General features: G+C 50.1%; 1 protein-coding gene across 1 annotated transcript in view; it reads right to left on the bottom strand.

The window, feature by feature from the left end:
* The window catches only part of LOC135808192 (uncharacterized), a 20,981-nt gene extending 3,297 nt beyond the window's left edge, over positions 1-17,684 (bottom strand). Inside the window, exons 1-12 of the mRNA XM_065321346.1 lie at positions 16,065-17,684; positions 14,975-15,127; positions 13,628-14,560; positions 12,487-13,280; positions 11,654-11,828; positions 10,643-10,987; positions 9,600-9,710; positions 8,017-8,148; positions 4,698-4,802; positions 3,754-3,931; positions 2,387-2,640; positions 201-1,098 (exon numbers count right to left, since the gene is read on the bottom strand). Of these exons, the coding sequence (XP_065177418.1) occupies positions 201-1,098; positions 2,387-2,640; positions 3,754-3,931; positions 4,698-4,802; positions 8,017-8,148; positions 9,600-9,710; positions 10,643-10,987; positions 11,654-11,828; positions 12,487-13,280; positions 13,628-14,560; positions 14,975-15,127; positions 16,065-17,204 (5,218 nt within the window). The 5' untranslated portion in view covers positions 17,205-17,684. The remainder of the gene's footprint in view (positions 1-200; positions 1,099-2,386; positions 2,641-3,753; positions 3,932-4,697; positions 4,803-8,016; positions 8,149-9,599; positions 9,711-10,642; positions 10,988-11,653; positions 11,829-12,486; positions 13,281-13,627; positions 14,561-14,974; positions 15,128-16,064) is intronic.
* Positions 17,685-17,987: the final 303 nt, after the last annotated feature.

Below are 17,987 nucleotides of genomic sequence, written 5' to 3'. Positions count from 1 at the left end.
ACAATAGCATGGACACTAATATACAGGGATAGCTGGGCAAATGACTAGTTTTGACAATGGCATTTCCAGTGGAAATCACAGCCGAGAGGCATTAGAGCATTTTGAGGATGAACCTTCAGCTTCATTTCATAAAACACACTTCAAAGTAGGCTTATCACTACTATCTCTGCGCTGGAGAAATCGAGCAGAACGGTACGCACCTTCAAGAACTCTTCGGTCGAAGCATTCCTTTGAGTGTCCGGTTTTGTACCAGTCGTCATATACACAATCTTTACTGCAGTACTTGACAATTCCACAGCCGAAGCATGCAGTCAGCGCCTTTCCACAAGGCACCTTGAAACAGTGGTAGCACTGCTTGTCGAATAGTGAGCTGTCCTCGGGCAACAGGGGCTCACCATGGGGTGGCTGTGATGGTTGTGGCTTTCTCTGTATCTCCGAGCGTGTAGCCAGCGTCAGCTTGGCCTGGTCAGGCATATTGCTTGCTGTACTCTCCTGTGATGACTCTGACTCAGAGGGGAATGTGTCTTCCCGGCCGTGGACTTTCACTGAACCCGAGCGTCCGTTGACTTTGCCATCTCGTGTATGATGTGGTGCAGAGCGACTGCGGCCAGCATAACTGCTTCTGTCATGCTCAGCAGCAGCGGCGGGGATACTCTTCCTATGTGCCTTGAGTACTTCTCTGTTTGGATCACTGCCCTCCGATTCACTGCTTTCCCTGTACCCGTCCCTGCTTGCCGATGGTTGTCGTCGTGGACGGGAATACCGACGGACCTGTGCATGGGTTGCACTGGTGGTAGTGTTAGAGGTTGTCGTTGGTCGCGGGGCGATGTGTGCTTGCCCGGCCAAGCCGACGCCAGATTGAGACTTGTGTGTGGCATCAACATCGGATGCATTGTCCAAACCATCTTGCTCATTCGACGACTCCAGCGAGTCATAAAACACGGAAGAACGAGACTTTTTGTTCTTGTCTGCTCCGTTTCCGGTACCAGTAGCTGCGTTGCTGGATCTGCGGCGTGTTGTCTGCAATTGCTCACTTCCCCTGCGTGTGGCTGATTGGCGCGGTGAAGTACTGTGTTCAGGACTGTAGCTGGAACTTCCCTGGAGCCAACACAGGCAAGACAGCATCATTACTATCACTGTGCTGTATGCGAGGCAGAGCTACATACACATACATACACATACATACACGCACACAGTCACACATAGATGAAGTGCAGATCTAGGCTGGTGAGCGCCTGCGCATGAGTGAGTGTGCACGGCGTATGCCGCTGAATCTCCACAAAGTGAAGTGCGTAAATGAAAACCAGTGCCAAACTGCTAATTGTAGGTTCGTTGTCATGACTACTACCATATTCTCCGGAGTACAGTGAAACAGCTGTCTAAGACGACCGCCGCTCAAGGGACTTTCAAAGTGTGGTCCCTGTAACCAGGTGGCCTCCATATCCAGTGCCAATTGACTAGAAATAACATCCCTTGGTCCTGGCTGCAGTGGTCTTCTCGTACAGGTGGTCGCCTTAACAGGTCTTACTGTATAAGCTGCACTCACTACGATGGTTAAGTGAATGGTGAAATACAGGGTAGAATTTCGTATTTCATGACCAAATATCTGAGTGAGGCTTATACTCCGGAAAGTGCGGTGTGTGTAATATTTATAAGGTTGAGGCAGTTGGATAATTGCAGCGTGTAATTCCTATCCCGCAGATACTGCATACTTGCGCTACTAAGATCCCCGGGGTTGCCAAGACGGCCAATCTGACTGCGCATGTCTCTTTCATAGGTAATGGCACACCTGAAACAAACAACTGAAACTCAAACTAATAATATCAGCTCACGGGCAGGGTTGCCCTGACCCGTGGCAAAGTGGATTCCATGACGTCACGTAAACATACACATCAACCTCCTTTCTCAGTGCTTCTTACATGCTGTTGTTCCTCTCGCTCACCGTTTCCCCAATACCAATACCAATGCCTTGTCCAAACTTCCTCATGCCCATTATGACTACCAGTGCAGGGAAAGATGATCAGATTACCAATGCCTTCCCCTAACTACCTAGTGCCTATGGTGATTATGAGTGCAGGGAAAGATGATCAGATTACCAATGCCTTCCCCTAACTACCTAGTGCCTATGGTGATTCAGTACGAGTGCACGGAAAGATGATCAGATTACCAATGCCTTCCCCTAACTACCTAGTGCCGATGGTGATTATGAGTGCAGGGAAAGATGATCAGATTACCAATGCCTTCCCCTAACTACCTAGTGCCTATGGTGATTATGAGTGCAGGGAGAGATGATCAGATTACCAATGCCTTCCCCTAACTACCTAGTGCCTATGGTGATTATGAGTGCAGGGAAAGGTGATGGGATTATCTCAACACCGTGACTTGCCTCACTGCTGCATTCGCCTTCTTCAGGTCGGGACAGGAAGATATCGCGGACATTCGCTGGTATAGGCTTCATACCCGGAGTGGCTAGGAGTGGCCATTGCTCCTTGGGTATATCCAGCAAGACTTTCTTGTTCACGCCTTTGGCCAACGATCGTATGTAGTCGGGGTCATCCTTGCGCAGCATCGTGTGCGAGTCCTTGCGCTGCCTCTGCCGCTCTGCAGCGTGCAGCTGGTCAATAGCTTCACGTCGCTTGTCTACATGATGCGTGATAGTGGTAAGGATCACACATACACACAGTCACACACACACACACCCACACACACACCCACACACACACACACACACACACACACACACACACACACACACACACACACACACACACACACACACACACACACACCCACACACACACCACACACACACACACACACACACACACACACACACACACACACACACACACACACACACACACACACACACACACACACACACACACACACACACATACCCACATCCCCACAGTCACGCATGTACATGTACTTCTATCTTCATGATGTACAGTTTTCAACTTTTCAAGGGGTGCCCAACTTCAGGAACTGATGCTACTCAATCTCATCACTGTGGCACATTGGGACAACTATGCATAATGTACAGATCGACAATTGTGGCCCACAGAAACAAAGGGTTCGTTTACAGAATGCAGCTCAACCTGATGATTTTTGGAGTCCCGGAATCAGCCCGTGATGTTTCTGGGTTACTGTATTACGTCCCCATGGCCTGGTGGTGACGATCTTGACATCACCGTTCTGAAGTTTATAACGTGTTCTGATATACAGTCAACTTTGCGTATAACGACACTCGGCGGTGCATCAGAAAAGTGTCCTTATTCGCGAAGTCTCATTATACTGTATTACAGTTGGATGGGACTTTGCTCTGGGCATGGAAATTCTGTCGTTATTCACGAATCGTCGTTATATCTGCAGTCGTTATATCCGCAGTCGTTATATCCGCAGTCGTTATATCCGCAGTCGTTATTAGCGAAGTTGACTGTACTAGACTATTGATGTTCTGTGACTCCAGCTTTCAGATGATACAGAAAACATAATTCTCGAAATCGGTCTATCCTGCATATTGCACAGAAACGTTCAAATGGGTATTGATATTTAGGGGCTATGCCGAACTGTCCAATGCAGAATGTGACGACTGAACAGTCTGGGAATTGTAGAAAGATACCGAGTATGCAACACATCTACAATATCCTGTTTGACGCAGAACAGCAGCGTCATGACCGGTATGTCACGTATAGCACACATAGGCAGTCTGGCATTTTGCTGCAGCAGAGGTTGAAGTCTCATGCTTACCCAATCTCTTCTGGTCTTCTGATCTCTGAATGATACTTGTTGCGTAGTTATTCGCCTCGATGATTGAAATATGACTCCGTCCAAGTTGTGTCAGGATACTTCGCACATGATCAAAGCGAAAGTACAGATCCCGATCGGAATATTTATCCCCCAGCAGCAGTCTGCATCTCTTTCTCTCCTGGAACAAAACATCACACATGCATGTATCCCATACAATGTACATGTAAGAACAGAAGAAAACTTATAACTTTAAGAAGTTATAAGTTTTCTTCTGTTCATAAAACTGGGCATGCTGTCATGACGACTAGAACTTCTCATGACAGCGTGTCCAGTTTTAAATGACCAACTGGACATGTGCACCACCCGCTGTACCCGTGCACTGGACCATGTTTCCGAGATCCCTAGAGCAGATACATCAGGTAAAAGTTACTTTCACTGTACACATACATGTATGACAGTATGTGTATGTCAGGAACAATATGACATGTTGCTAAGCGATAACACCCTTTGACATGTTGCTAAGCGATAACAACCCTTGGCTTATAGGAGCCTGTTTCTGACACGGAGTTCCAATGCATCTAGCTTGTAGCGTGATGAAGTTTGGAAATTTGATGATGGCCCCAAACCTTGACCCCTCCCCGCCCTGCTGCCCGGGGTCCCCCCTGCTTGAACTACAGCCACACGAAGAGCACAGATAGAGAACTCTCATGTATGTTACCATGGTTACTGTCAAGTTCAGACAAAGAGACTCTGAGTGTGGCATGCTGGCATCACTACTGCCTGCTCACTTACCCGCTCACTGCCTGCTCACTTACCCGGTCACTGCCCGCTCACTTACCCGCTCACTTACCCGCTCACTTACCCGCTCACTTACCCGCTCACTTACCCGCTCACTGCCCGCTCACTTACCCGCTCACTTACCCGCTCACTGCCCGCTCACTTACCCTCTCATACATGAAGATAAGATAGTCGACGAACGATCCCTGCATTCTGCGTGTGATGTCCAGCGTTCCCACTAGCATGACACCGGCCTTGAGAAACTGGTTCATCTGTAAGCAGCACATACACATTTAGTCATACCAAGAGTAGAGGGGGTTATGTACTGTTGGTCATACACATACACATGTACACACAGTCACTGGTGCACTAAACAAACATGCAGATGTTTCAAGGCATAGGGTGTGTTACATGCCTGTTGGCATAGGGAAATGCCTCTGAATGCCTCTGAATGCCTCTGAATGCCTCTGAATGCCTCTGAATGCCTCTGAATGCCTCTGAATGCCTCTGAATGCCTCTGAATGCCTCTGAATGCCTCTGAATGCCTCTGAATGCCTCTGAATGCCTCTGAATGCCTCTGAATGCCTCTGAATGCCTCTGAATGCCTCTGAATGCCTCTGAATGCCTCTGAATGCCTCTGAATGCCTCTGAATGCCTCTGAATGCCTCTGAATGCCTCTGAATGCCTCTGAATGCCTCTGAATGCCTCTGAATGCCTCTGAATGCCTCTGAATGCCTCTGAATGCCTCTGAATGCCTCTGAATGCCTCTGAATGCCTCTGAATGCCTCTGAATGCCTCTGAATGCCTCTGAATGCCTCTGAATGCCTCTGAATGCCTCTGAATGCCTCTGAATGCCTCTGAATGCCTCTGAATGCCTCTGAATGCCTCTGAATGCCTCTGAATGCCTCTGAATGCCTCTGAATGCCTCTGAATGCCTCTGAATGCCTCTGAATGCCTCTGAATGCCTCTGAATGCCTCTGAATGCCTCTGAATGCCTCTGAATGCCTCTGAATGCCTCTGAATGCCTCTGAATGCCTCTGAATGCCTCTGAATGCCTCTGAATGCCTCTGAATGCCTCTGAATGCCTCTGAATGCCTCTGAATGCCTCTGAATGCCTCTGAATGCCTCTGAATGCCTCTGAATGCCTCTGAATGCCTCTGAATGCCTCTGAATGCCTCTGAATGCCTCTGAATGCCTCTGAATGCCTCTGAATGCCTCTGAATGCCTCTGAATGCCTCTGAATGCCTCTGAATGCCTCTGAATGCCTCTGAATGCCTCTGAATGCCTCTGAATGCCTCTGAATGCCTCTGAATGCCTCTGAATGCCTCTGAATGCCTCTGAATGCCTCTGAATGCCTCTGAATGCCTCTGAATGCCTCTGAATGCCTCTGAATGCCTCTGAATGCCTCTGAATGCCTCTGAATGCCTCTGAATGCCTCTGAATGCCTCTGAATGCCTCTGAATGCCTCTGAATGCCTCTGAATGCCTCTGAATGCCTCTGAATGCCTCTGAATGCCTCTGAATGCCTCTGAATGCCTCTGAATGCCTCTGAATGCCTCTGAATGCCTCTGAATGCCTCTGAATGCCTCTGAATGCCTCTGAATGCCTCTGAATGCCTCTGAATGCCTCTGAATGCCTCTGAATGCCTCTGAATGCCTCTGAATGCCTCTGAATGCCTCTGAATGCCTCTGAATGCCTCTGAATGCCTCTGAATGCCTCTGAATGCCTCTGAATGCCTCTGAATGCCTCTGAATGCCTCTGAATGCCTCTGAATGCCTCTGAATGCCTCTGAATGCCTCTGAATGCCTCTGAATGCCTCTGAATGCCTCTGAATGCCTCTGAATGCCTCTGAATGCCTCTGAATGCCTCTGAATGCCTCTGAATGCCTCTGAATGCCTCTGAATGCCTCTGAATGCCTCTGAATGCCTCTGAATGCCTCTGAATGCCTCTGAATGCCTCTGAATGCCTCTGAATGCCTCTGAATGCCTCTGAATGCCTCTGAATGCCTCTGAATGCCTCTGAATGCCTCTGAATGCCTCTGAATGCCTCTGAATGCCTCTGAATGCCTCTGAATGCCTCTGAATGCCTCTGAATGCCTCTGAATGCCTCTGAATGCCTCTGAATGCCTCTGAATGCCTCTGAATGCCTCTGAATGCCTCTGAATGCCTCTGAATGCCTCTGAATGCCTCTGAATGCCTCTGAATGCCTCTGAATGCCTCTGAATGCCTCTGAATGCCTCTGAATGCCTCTGAATGCCTCTGAATGCCTCTGAATGCCTCTGAATGCCTCTGAATGCCTCTGAATGCCTCTGAATGCCTCTGAATGCCTCTGAATGCCTCTGAATGCCTCTGAATGCCTCTGAATGCCTCTGAATGCCTCTGAATGCCTCTGAATGCCTCTGAATGCCTCTGAATGCCTCTGAATGCCTCTGAATGCCTCTGAATGCCTCTGAATGCCTCTGAATGCCTCTGAATGCCTCTGAATGCCTCTGAATGCCTCTGAATGCCTCTGAATGCCTCTGAATGCCTCTGAATGCCTCTGAATGCCTCTGAATGCCTCTGAATGCCTCTGAATGCCTCTGAATGCCTCTGAATGCCTCTGAATGCCTCTGAATGCCTCTGAATGCCTCTGAATGCCTCTGAATGCCTCTGAATGCCTCTGAATGCCTCTGAATGCCTCTGAATGCCTCTGAATGCCTCTGAATGCCTCTGAATGCCTCTGAATGCCTCTGAATGCCTCTGAATGCCTCTGAATGCCTCTGAATGCCTCTGAATGCCTCTGAATGCCTCTGAATGCCTCTGAATGCCTCTGAATGCCTCTGAATGCCTCTGAATGCCTCTGAATGCCTCTGAATGCCTCTGAATGCCTCTGAATGCCTCTGAATGCCTCTGAATGCCTCTGAATGCCTCTGAATGCCTCTGAATGCCTCTGAATGCCTCTGAATGCCTCTGAATGCCTCTGAATGCCTCTGAATGCCTCTGAATGCCTCTGAATGCCTCTGAATGCCTCTGAATGCCTCTGAATGCCTCTGAATGCCTCTGAATGCCTCTGAATGCCTCTGAATGCCTCTGAATGCCTCTGAATGCCTCTGAATGCCTCTGAATGCCTCTGAATGCCTCTGAATGCCTCTGAATGCCTCTGAATGCCTCTGAATGCCTCTGAATGCCTCTGAATGCCTCTGAATGCCTCTGAATGCCTCTGAATGCCTCTGAATGCCTCTGAATGCCTCTGAATGCCTCTGAATGCCTCTGAATGCCTCTGAATGCCTCTGAATGCCTCTGATCTGATAACTATGTTCACTGCCACTATGGTTACATGTCTGGACCACTGCTGAGGAGGACAACAGGCAACATGGTTCCTGTAAGTGTGCAGTGTGTGCATTGTGCAATATGCAGCATGCAGTGTGCAGTATCATGCAGTATGCAGTATGCAGTATGCAGTATGCAACACACACTGCATTGCACACAAGACTGTTGCCGGGCATTACCACTTTGTCCACTTGGCTGTTAGAGCGTGTTCTGAGGCTGGGTCCGGTCATCAGTTGACAGATGGCACTGCAGATACCGGTGCCGAGTCGAAGGTTAGGTAAAGCACCGCCTTCCAGGAGAGCAAATGCAATCTACACACAGGAACAGCAGAAGAGGCAGCAACGGCAACAGCAGCAACAGCAACAACAGAGTGACGCCATAAAGACTGGGTTCCACTACTGCACTAGCTCGAGCCGCGGTCACTATGGTAATGATGACGTTTCAAGCCGCGGATGACGTGCAGCGGAGTGGCAGAGTCGCATGCAGTGGAACCCGGCCCTAAGCATGGCTAACGGTGGTAGCTGCCACACCAGATCTACAACAAATTATAGAATCTAAAATCGATGCCCTGAAGTGGGGTTTCTGCCTTCCAAGGCTTCCAAATGCCGCAATTGTAGCTTCATTGACAGCCCCGCCAGGGCTCCAGTACAGTACAAAAACCTAAGTATTGGAGAGTATTTTGTCATTCTGCACAGACCTTCAAAGTACATGACTGTATACCGTTAGTGGGCCTTACCCCATCATTGCCTTACCCCATCATTGCCTTACCCCATCATTGCCTTACCCCATCATTGCCTTACCCCATCATTGCCTTACCCCATCATTGCCTTACCCCATCATTGCCTTACCCCATCATTGCCTTACCCCATCATTGCCTTACCCCATCATTGCCTTACCCCATCATTGCCTTACCCCATCATTGCCTTACCCCGGAGTCATTGCCTTACCCCGGAGTCATTGCCTTACCCCGGAGTCATTGCCTTACCCCGGAGTCATTGCCTTACCCCGGAGTCATTGCCTTACCCCGGAGTCATTGCCTTACCCCGGAGTCATTGCCTTACCCCGGAGTCATTGCCTTACCCCGGAGTCATTGCCTTACCCCGGAGTCATTGCCTTACCCATCATTGCCTTACCCCATCATTGCCTTACCCCATCATTGCCTTACCCCATCATTGCCTTACCCCATCATTGCCTTCCCCATCATTGCCTTACCCCATCATTGCCTTACCCCATCATTGCCTTACCCCATCATTGCCTTACCCCATCATTGCCTTACCCCATCATTGCCTTACCCCATCATTGCCTTACCCCATCATTGCCTTACCCCATCATTGCCTTACCCCATCATTGCCTTACCCCGGAGTCATTGCCTTACCCCATCATTGCCTTACCCCATCATTGCCTTACCCCATCATTGCCTTACCCCGGAGTCATTGCCTTACCCCGGAGTCATTGCCTTACCCCGGAGTCATTGCCTTACCCCGGAGTCATTGCCTTACCCCGGAGTCATTGCCTTACCCCGGAGTCATTGCCTTACCCCGGAGTCATTGCCTTACCCATCATTGCCTTACCCCATCATTGCCTTACCCCATCATTGCCTTACCCCATCATTGCCTTACCCCATCATTGCCTTCCCCATCATTGCCTTACCCCATCATTGCCTTACCCCATCATTGCCTTACCCCATCATTGCCTTACCCCATCATTGCCTTACCCCATCATTGCCTTACCCCATCATTGCCTTACCCCATCATTGCCTTACCCCATCATTGCCGCGGTTCAGAGCCAGCGAGAGAGGTGAATGTCCCGAATCAGTTAGCGCGTCTGGACAGGCACCGTGCTTTAGCAGGTCCTTCACCATCTTTAGAGCGTACTGGACCACCAGATGGATAAGGAGCGAGAGCGATTGAGAACGGGAAAGAGAGAGAGAGAAAGAGAGAGAGGGAGAGAGAGAGAGAGAGAGAGAGAGAGAGAGAGAGAGAGAGAGAGAGAGAGAGAGAGAGAGAGAGAGAGAGAGAGAGAGAGAGAGAGGGAGAGAGTGAGACAGGGAAAGAGAGAGAGAGAGGGAGAGAGAGAGAGAGAGAGAGTGAGAGAGAGAGTGAAGAGAGTACATTTGTGCAACCAAATACCGAAAGGAACTTCACACGATGGGCTAGTACCAAAGCCTATCCTTGCTCCACATCTCACTCGAGGCTTCTAGGATTCTTGTTACCGCCCGGCGTCCATACATCCATGCAGCTTGGTACACTATACTGCCAGTGAGTGCATGACTTGAAAGCCAGATTCAACATGGATTCAACGATACCGTTACAAGAACTCTCCATAGCACAGAATGGCTTATGACCAAGAGTCACATAACCCTTATCACATCAGTAGCGTCACAAGGCAATGGGGAGTGGTGTCTGTACCGGTATGACCTGGGTCCCCCTCCCTGAAAAAAAACGATTTTTCGGCTAACAGGGCACGTTTCGGCGCTCTACAGGCACTCTGGGTGGACCGTACTGGACGAAAAGTGGTACGACCATGGTCTTGCTGGTCATACCGTGAGTGACACCCCTGCACATGATACCTATTCAGAGCTGCCGGAGCCGGTTCGGTTGATCAGGTTATCACTGGACCAACATTTTAACAACCAACACATGTCTAATACTATGGAGGTCATGTGTACCCGCCATATCATACACAAACTGGCATGTGTACCCACCATATCATAAACAGTATGAAAGGCACTGAAACTACCGGACCAATAAAAAACTGCTTCCAGTGATCCTGCTATTGGTATCAGATATGAAGCCGAACACTTACTGGCCACTTATTCCTGTGTCGGTGAGCACATGCTAGATGCAGCGGTGTCCAACCGCGTGGTACTGCCATCAGTGCAGTGTCCATTGGCATACGCCGCTCGCTGACCTTCTCTATGTCACTCCAATCACAAGGGTCCAGCACAGCCACATGAACATGATCTACTGAAGCGTTGTGTAACTTTCTCATCCGTGCTTCCGCCTGTTTGTCCGTCTCTCTCCTGCAGATAGGGCTGTACTCGGTTTTGCAGTTTGGGTCATACCCGGACTGCAGCAGGTTCCAGAGGATATTGCAGCCAAATGCTGTGTTCATATTGGCTGCGTAGTGCATGGCGGTGATGTCACCATTCTGTGCACAGCGAGATACGCATGTGTGTACACGTGCATACACACACGCACACACACATGCACGCATGCATGCATGCACACAGACCGACAGACACACCTACACATAGAGTTGTATTTGCATTTTTCACTGCTACCAATTTACTCACACTGTCTCTTCAGAAAGACGACGGAGAGAAACAGCTGGAAGAAAATGACTCGCCTAGCTGTTGGGTCAGCCAATGTCCTACATCCACAACTCCCCCTCTGGGTAATAGCCACTGACTATAGAGGGGAACATCTAGATATACACCGGGAAAAGTACAGTTCTGACCAGAGAAATGCGACCTCATGAATAACCTAGTACCATGCTCAAGTGTGCAGAGTGCCTGTGTGGTGTGTGTGTGTGTGTGTGTGTGGTGTGTGTGTGTGTGTGGTGTGTGTGTGTGTGTGTGTGTGTGTGTGTGTGTGGTGTGTGTGTGTGTGTGTGTATGTTTGTGTGGTGCTAGGGTCGAGGAGCCCCCAGTGTTACGATATTCACGAGGCTGGATTTCTCTAGTAAGGACTGCACTTGAAATGCTCTATATTAAAACTATAATTAATTATAGCAATGCAAATCTTCCATGAGTGTAGTTGTTGCCTTTGGGTTATGCACACCATATGTACCCACAGGTCCTTCCCTGTTGCTTACGTCAGGAGACAACTGCGAATCACAATCAGCTCCCTTTGCCACCACCAGTCGCACAATGGCCGTGTCTTCAGACTTGATAGCACACATCACAACAGGTTCCGGCTGCTGGACAAGGGTCACGTCTGCGTTACGCAACAGCAGCAAGTCAACGCACCACTTCAACCTCTGCTTTTGACTGTCAGCACCACCGTCAACGTGATCATGAAGAGAGGACGAGGAGGAGAGAAACAGAGCCATGAGTATGTCAATGCAATCAAATAGTCACATGTGTCCCTATCTATAATATCTGAGATTAGAGATGCAGCACAACGATTCAGGTTTCAGGGGCGTACGCAGGGTTCTTCAGAGGGGGGGGGGGGGGTACATCGGCATGAATGTAACCGTGCGGTGGGTAGATATCACGATATCGGTACTCTATACGTATGCTATGCAGGTGCAGTGCGAGGCTAGAATCTGTGGGGGGGGGGACATCAACACCCCTTGAACCCCCCCCCCCCCCCCGGGTATTCCCCTGGGTTTGTGAAGTGTGTAATGCAGTCTAAGAATACTGTACATGTGTGCACTGTCTGTACATGCAGAGAAACATGGCGATACAGGAGTAAGTACTGCCCCCCCCCCCCCCCCCCCTCTCCATTCAATCCTTCACTCTGCCGTTCATGCTGTTGGTGGATTTCAAGCCCCCTGTGACAAATACACATACACATGCTCAGTGCAGACCCAGCACTGGCTCAAACAGGCAGAGATTCTGCGTGTGTGCCCCCGACACATACATGTATAGGAATGCCATGCTGTATAGGCTAGTTAAGCGAGCAACACACCGCCTCGCACATTACCTGCCAGCAAACTCTCTCGGAACTGTCCTTGAGCTGCATACCAGTCTGAGGTATTTATCGCCGGGTGACTTGGTCGGCAGGTGATCATCACTATCGCTTTCCAATGCCCAACGATCCCAGCTGGGTATACGACGACGGGGATTGTGTCTTTTCACATCGTCAACGGTGATCTTCCGGGGGGCCAGCTCAACCTTCTTTGGCACCTTCTTCTCCTCAACGGGGTCCTTCCTACTCTTCTTATACGACTTTTTAACCTTACTAGCTCTAAGCGCTTTACTGGGCTTAGCAGGTTTCGGTGGCTGCGTCTCCCGTTCTAGCTTCTGTTCGCTTTTCCTTGCATACTCCTCCTCCATGATTTGTTTCTCCTTGGCTTCGGCCATCTTCTTTCGGACAGTGTCTGGGGATTTCCCCATCAGTCGCGCGTATCCCGGTAAGTGCACCAGAGCCAGCTCATCGGCATTGATGATGTAGTCGGTCGTGTCCCAGGAATACGGCTCTCCCGTGTCCGATTTGTAGGCCGGTATCTCGCCGCGGCTCGTATCTATGGCGATGGACTTGTCATTGGGGATAGAGGACGGAGGTCGTCGGAATCCATTACCACCCAGCGCATGGGGTATGTATCTCAACGGGGAATCCCCGTCCATGCCCAGTGGCGATCCGCGTGTCACAAACCCGTTCAGGCACGTCATGACGTGAAACGTGGCAGAAAACGGGGTCATATCGGCAAGAGTTACCCGGTTGACCTTTGCTCCTTTCAGCAGCAGAGTTTGCACACAGTGTAGATGACCGCGTACCTGCTTACAGGAACAGACACGCCCACACACGCGTGCACCCACACACAGAAACAAGCAGAGACATAAACACAGACACAAACACACAAGCACATGCCCACACACACACACAGCACCACATGAGAGGTTTTCTACAAACGTGTTGCATTTCGCTAATGAGTGACTATGAGGCAAAGGTACCTCTGTCAGTACTTGCATTGAAGATTAATGAAGTAACCAATAGAGGCATACGGTATACATGATCATGGTACATAATGTGACGGTGTGTGTTGTATTGCTCCTAGGGAAAGGATAAATTGACGTACTTCCGGTGACCGGTGGCTATGATGTAATTATTGGTTGTGACTTACGCTAGCAAGGAATAGTGCGGCATGGTTGTGACGATCAATGACTTCCGCACAAACCAGCCGATAATCAAGCCACTTCTGTAGCTGAACTCCGAATCCATTCCACGCAGAGAGCAGGAAGTCAACAGCAGCCATCACCAATGGACCAGGCGGTGCAGGGCGACCGTGCTCCAGTACAAAGCCGTCCACAACCAAGCGTGCCGGAGAGTCGATGAAGAACTTGAAGCGCTCAGGACGGAGGCGCAGTTCTTTCTTGGCATCGTCCGTGCCTGGAATTTTACCACGCCGTTTACACTCGGGTTGGACCGCAGTGTCAAATTTAAATTTTTTCCATCTGTATCGATCCCCCATCTTCATGCGCCACACTTCTTTAACATAATCGGCTGGTGACCATTGCCTGCTGATGTCCCAATAGTGATGTGAGTCCACTGAGCCGTTCTCGGCCCGATACCAACGCTCTCCGGCCACGTCTATATCGCCGGCTGACGCCTGTCGATTCCGCTGGGCATTAATCTTATTGCGAAGCTCGTGCAGGTTGTCTGGATTCGTAATCCCTTCCAATGGGTCCTTATCGTAGGGCTTATACTTCAGGCAGTAGTTAGAATGCGTTGGGCATATTTCAATGGCTGTTGCTATGTCTCCAAATCGTTCTCGGAGCATATCCACTACCAGGATGGACGTCAGCTGTTGCGGCTGAAACTTTTCAAACACGGTCGTCATCTCCTCAATCATCTTGTCGTTCGTTGTGATGTCATCGAGGTGACAGCCGGTGCACTTTCTACCTTTCATGTTGGCCAGTGGTAGATGGATAAGCTGTGTGGCCACTGGGAACTCTAGTTCTTCCAGCATGTCGCCTTGCCACACACCGGCATCCTGCCGTCCAGTCCCGTATGTACCTACTCCAGGTCCCATTGCTTGGTCACGTGTGAACTCTCCCTGACACAGGCACATGCAACAGCAGCAGCACCCGTAGCAGCAGAAACAAGAGAAAGACGTGAGAGAGAGGTAGATATATAGATAGTTAGAAAGAGAGAGAGAGCTAGATAGATAGATAGAGAGATAGATAGATAGATAGATAGATAGAGAGAGAGAGAGAGAGAGAGAGAGAGAGAGAGAGAGAGAGGGAGGGAGGAGGAGATGGATAGATAGATAGATAGATAGATAGATAGATAGACAGATAGATAGATCATAAGATAGATAGATAGATAGAGAGAGAGACAGCAATAACAGTTACAATGGTACAATACCCACCGATTATCTCAGTTACCGTCAAGTTTTTCCAGTTTTAGAACTGAATACTTGGCGGAGGGGGAGGGGGACTCTGCTGCACTCTATCTGCTGTTCGCCTACCTGGAAGAGATGTGGTCGATTGTGATCCCAGCGAACTCCCCTGCCAGTTCTACTCTTGTCGTGGTACTGTCCAAGGAAAGCCGTGTTTGTGTCCACCCACACATACATACCGACACCTGTGCGCCTGCCCTTCTTATACTGGCCCAAGAAAATCTGTCGGAAGAACACACAGAAAAGAGCGGAGAGATTTGACAGTGATTTCTACATACTGGTATAATTATGACTGTTGCTATGGAGCACCCTGTAGTGTAGTGTGACACCCTGTAGTGCAGTGCAGGGCAGTGCTATACCCTGCACTGCAGTGCAGTACCGTGCAGTGCAGTATAGCACTGAAAGCAATGGTTTCAGAAGTCAATAAAAAACCGACTTCCGGGTCAAATTGGATCCAACCTGATCACGACAAAGTACAGAGGAACTCACTTACACAGCGTAGTACCGTTTGATTTAGCATCAAGCCTTTGTGTTTTATCTCACAATCTCCTGTTGAGTTCAGAACTCTACCGGAGGATGCACCCAGTGTGCTGACCGTGCTCAACATCGCGGCGGAGGCAGAGCGTAATACACGGAACAACAAGCAAGGCAAGCAAGGCCTGTTTGTCGCTACTTTTAAGTCTACCCTCTTTAACAAGTTTCATTCTTTCGCAATCATCAGGCAACAAGTTCAGAACTCTGTATAATGTTGGCCAGCTGCATGTACATCAGTGGGGTGCAATCACATGCATGTCACAGTTCTAGCCAGGTTAGAAAGTAGGGGGGGGGGGGGGGGGGGGGGGGGGGCACAGAGGAAACAGTCACCCCGTAACCCATTTTTCCATTTTCCGAAATTGTCTTGCCACCTAAAATGCAAAGTAACTCGACTTCAGCCCAGAAAAGTGTGCCTTTAAGAACAGTCTGTTACCGACTATCGACTGCATTTTCATTATTGAACGGCCTGGAAAAAAGCACAATAATCGGCAAATGGGCAGGGGCGCCACTTTTTCACATGGGGGGGGGGGGGGGCTCAATCAGAGTAGGGTGGGGGCTGCACACCCTACCCTCTTTTGGCTAGCACCCTGCAGTATGGTAATCTTTACTATACTTTAACACTCACATCTCCACGGTCTGTGATATCCAGGCCAGGCCCGTCCCGTGTATCACCGACCATCACACCTTCAAAGTAGCTGTGTGTTGCTTGGCCACGCGTCACCCTTAGCTCATGATCCAGCTTGAGCGTGAACCTCTGCTTGTAGTTCCTCTCAAACAGGTCGTGTGCCCACTGTCGCAGTCCCTTGCCATTTTGGAAAGGGGCAAGCGACCCACCGCCGAACAGTTCCCTGTGGACCTCGGGCTCGCCTTCCCTCGCCGGCCATGGGTGATAATGGCCCTCTCTTGGTGCTGTTGTCAGTACATCCCTGCTGGTATTGTGGGGCTTGGACGATGATGCCGTCCTCTCTAACTGACCCCGACTGGCCCGACCGGCCGCAGTGTGCTGCAACGCCGTCTTCGTCTCCATGCTTACTTGTGGCTCTGCGTATATACCGGCACTTCTCGAAGTAGGAGAAGAAGAAGTCAGTGTTGGTGACCATCCACTCAGTCCACTGTGGCCAGCGATACTCTCCTCTGCCCTGTCATGCATGTCATTAATTTGTTGGGTTTCCGATGCTCCGTCGAATGTATGCACCTCTGGTGTCAGCCTGAATCGGACATGTCGCGGCTCTCTCGCCGGCTGTCCGATGCTGGAGCTGGTGGCTGTGCCGGGTTTCCTCCGCTCCAGTACGACTTTGCCAGTGCTAGGGCGGACGGGAGCGCTGACGAAGCGGTGCCTGTTCACCGCCTCGGCATCTCTCGGCTTTTTGATAATAGGCTGCGGTTGTTGAGGCTCAGGTGGTGCCATTCGCTCTTCCTCCGACCAGCCAAAGTCGTTTGCTGTGGGTTTGTGTTGATACGGTGTTGGCGGCCTATATGCAACTGGCCTCCTCTGTGCATGCTCGCCTTCCCCGGGTAGTGGGTCCAAGCCAAGCGACGCGAGTGTCTCAGCATGGCGTGGATACGTTACTGTCACCCCGTGGTGATCGTCTGGGATGGGCGGACGACCCCGAAAGTCCACATCTCCTTCGTGGGATTTCTTGCACTCCAGTAGGTGATTGGTGAATGCATGATCACCGGTCCGCTGCCGCAGCCACTTCGCCGATTCAGCATACGCATTGGGGTAGGGATATTGTCTATGCTCCGACGGTGGACCGTTAGCCATGGCACACGTACTAAGAAGCCGAGGCGCCTCTCGAGCAGGGTTTGCGGTCTTCCTGTGCTTCTCCGCTGGCGCTGGAATGTCAGAGTTGTTGTGAGTTGGAGCGGCTTTCGATGCCGTCTCTTTCCTTTTCGGTTTCGGTGGACTGGCTAGTTGATTATTTTGGCCTGAAGTAAATGTTGGCGATGTCCAACGCGGTTCGTCTCCAAATCTCACAGCACGCCGTCGTAATCGATTGTTCTCGTGACCTGGATACGGAGAGGCTTGAGGACGAACTCGATAATGTATTCGCTCTTCTTCAGCCGTGCTGAGCTCAGCTAGAAAGTTATTCGCATCAGAATCAAAGTTGAAAATATCAATTATTGTCTCCTTCACACCTTCTTCGGTTTGAACTGTGCGGGCCGGACGCAGTGAGCCTCGGCATCGTCGCTACTTTCTCATCCACATCATCACGATCAGCATCACACGCCATCATGCGTGCATCCTGATTGCTGTATACATCATGTTCAACGACGTATACGCGTAACAAGTATTAGGCTTACTGTTCACTATGATATCCGTGCCACTGCCAGCATAACCAGTACATGCAGTGGCCATCATGCGTGCAGTGGCGCTACGCGTGGTAACTGGTATCGCATTCTCACTCCTCATGCTCAGCGCAGAGCTAGTCACCTGGCCACGCAGTCCGTGCAGTTACCATGTTACTACTACACTGAGTTAGTTAGTTTAGCTTGGTGGTTTGGTGAGAGGATATACGACCTGCTACATGACCAACGTAGATTCTAC

Source organism: Sycon ciliatum, chromosome 2, assembly GCF_964019385.1.
Source record: "Sycon ciliatum chromosome 2, ocSycCili1.1, whole genome shotgun sequence".
Classification (NCBI taxonomy): Eukaryota; Metazoa; Porifera; class Calcarea; order Leucosolenida; family Sycettidae; genus Sycon; species Sycon ciliatum.
This window is presented reverse-complemented; position numbering and strand designations above follow the sequence as displayed.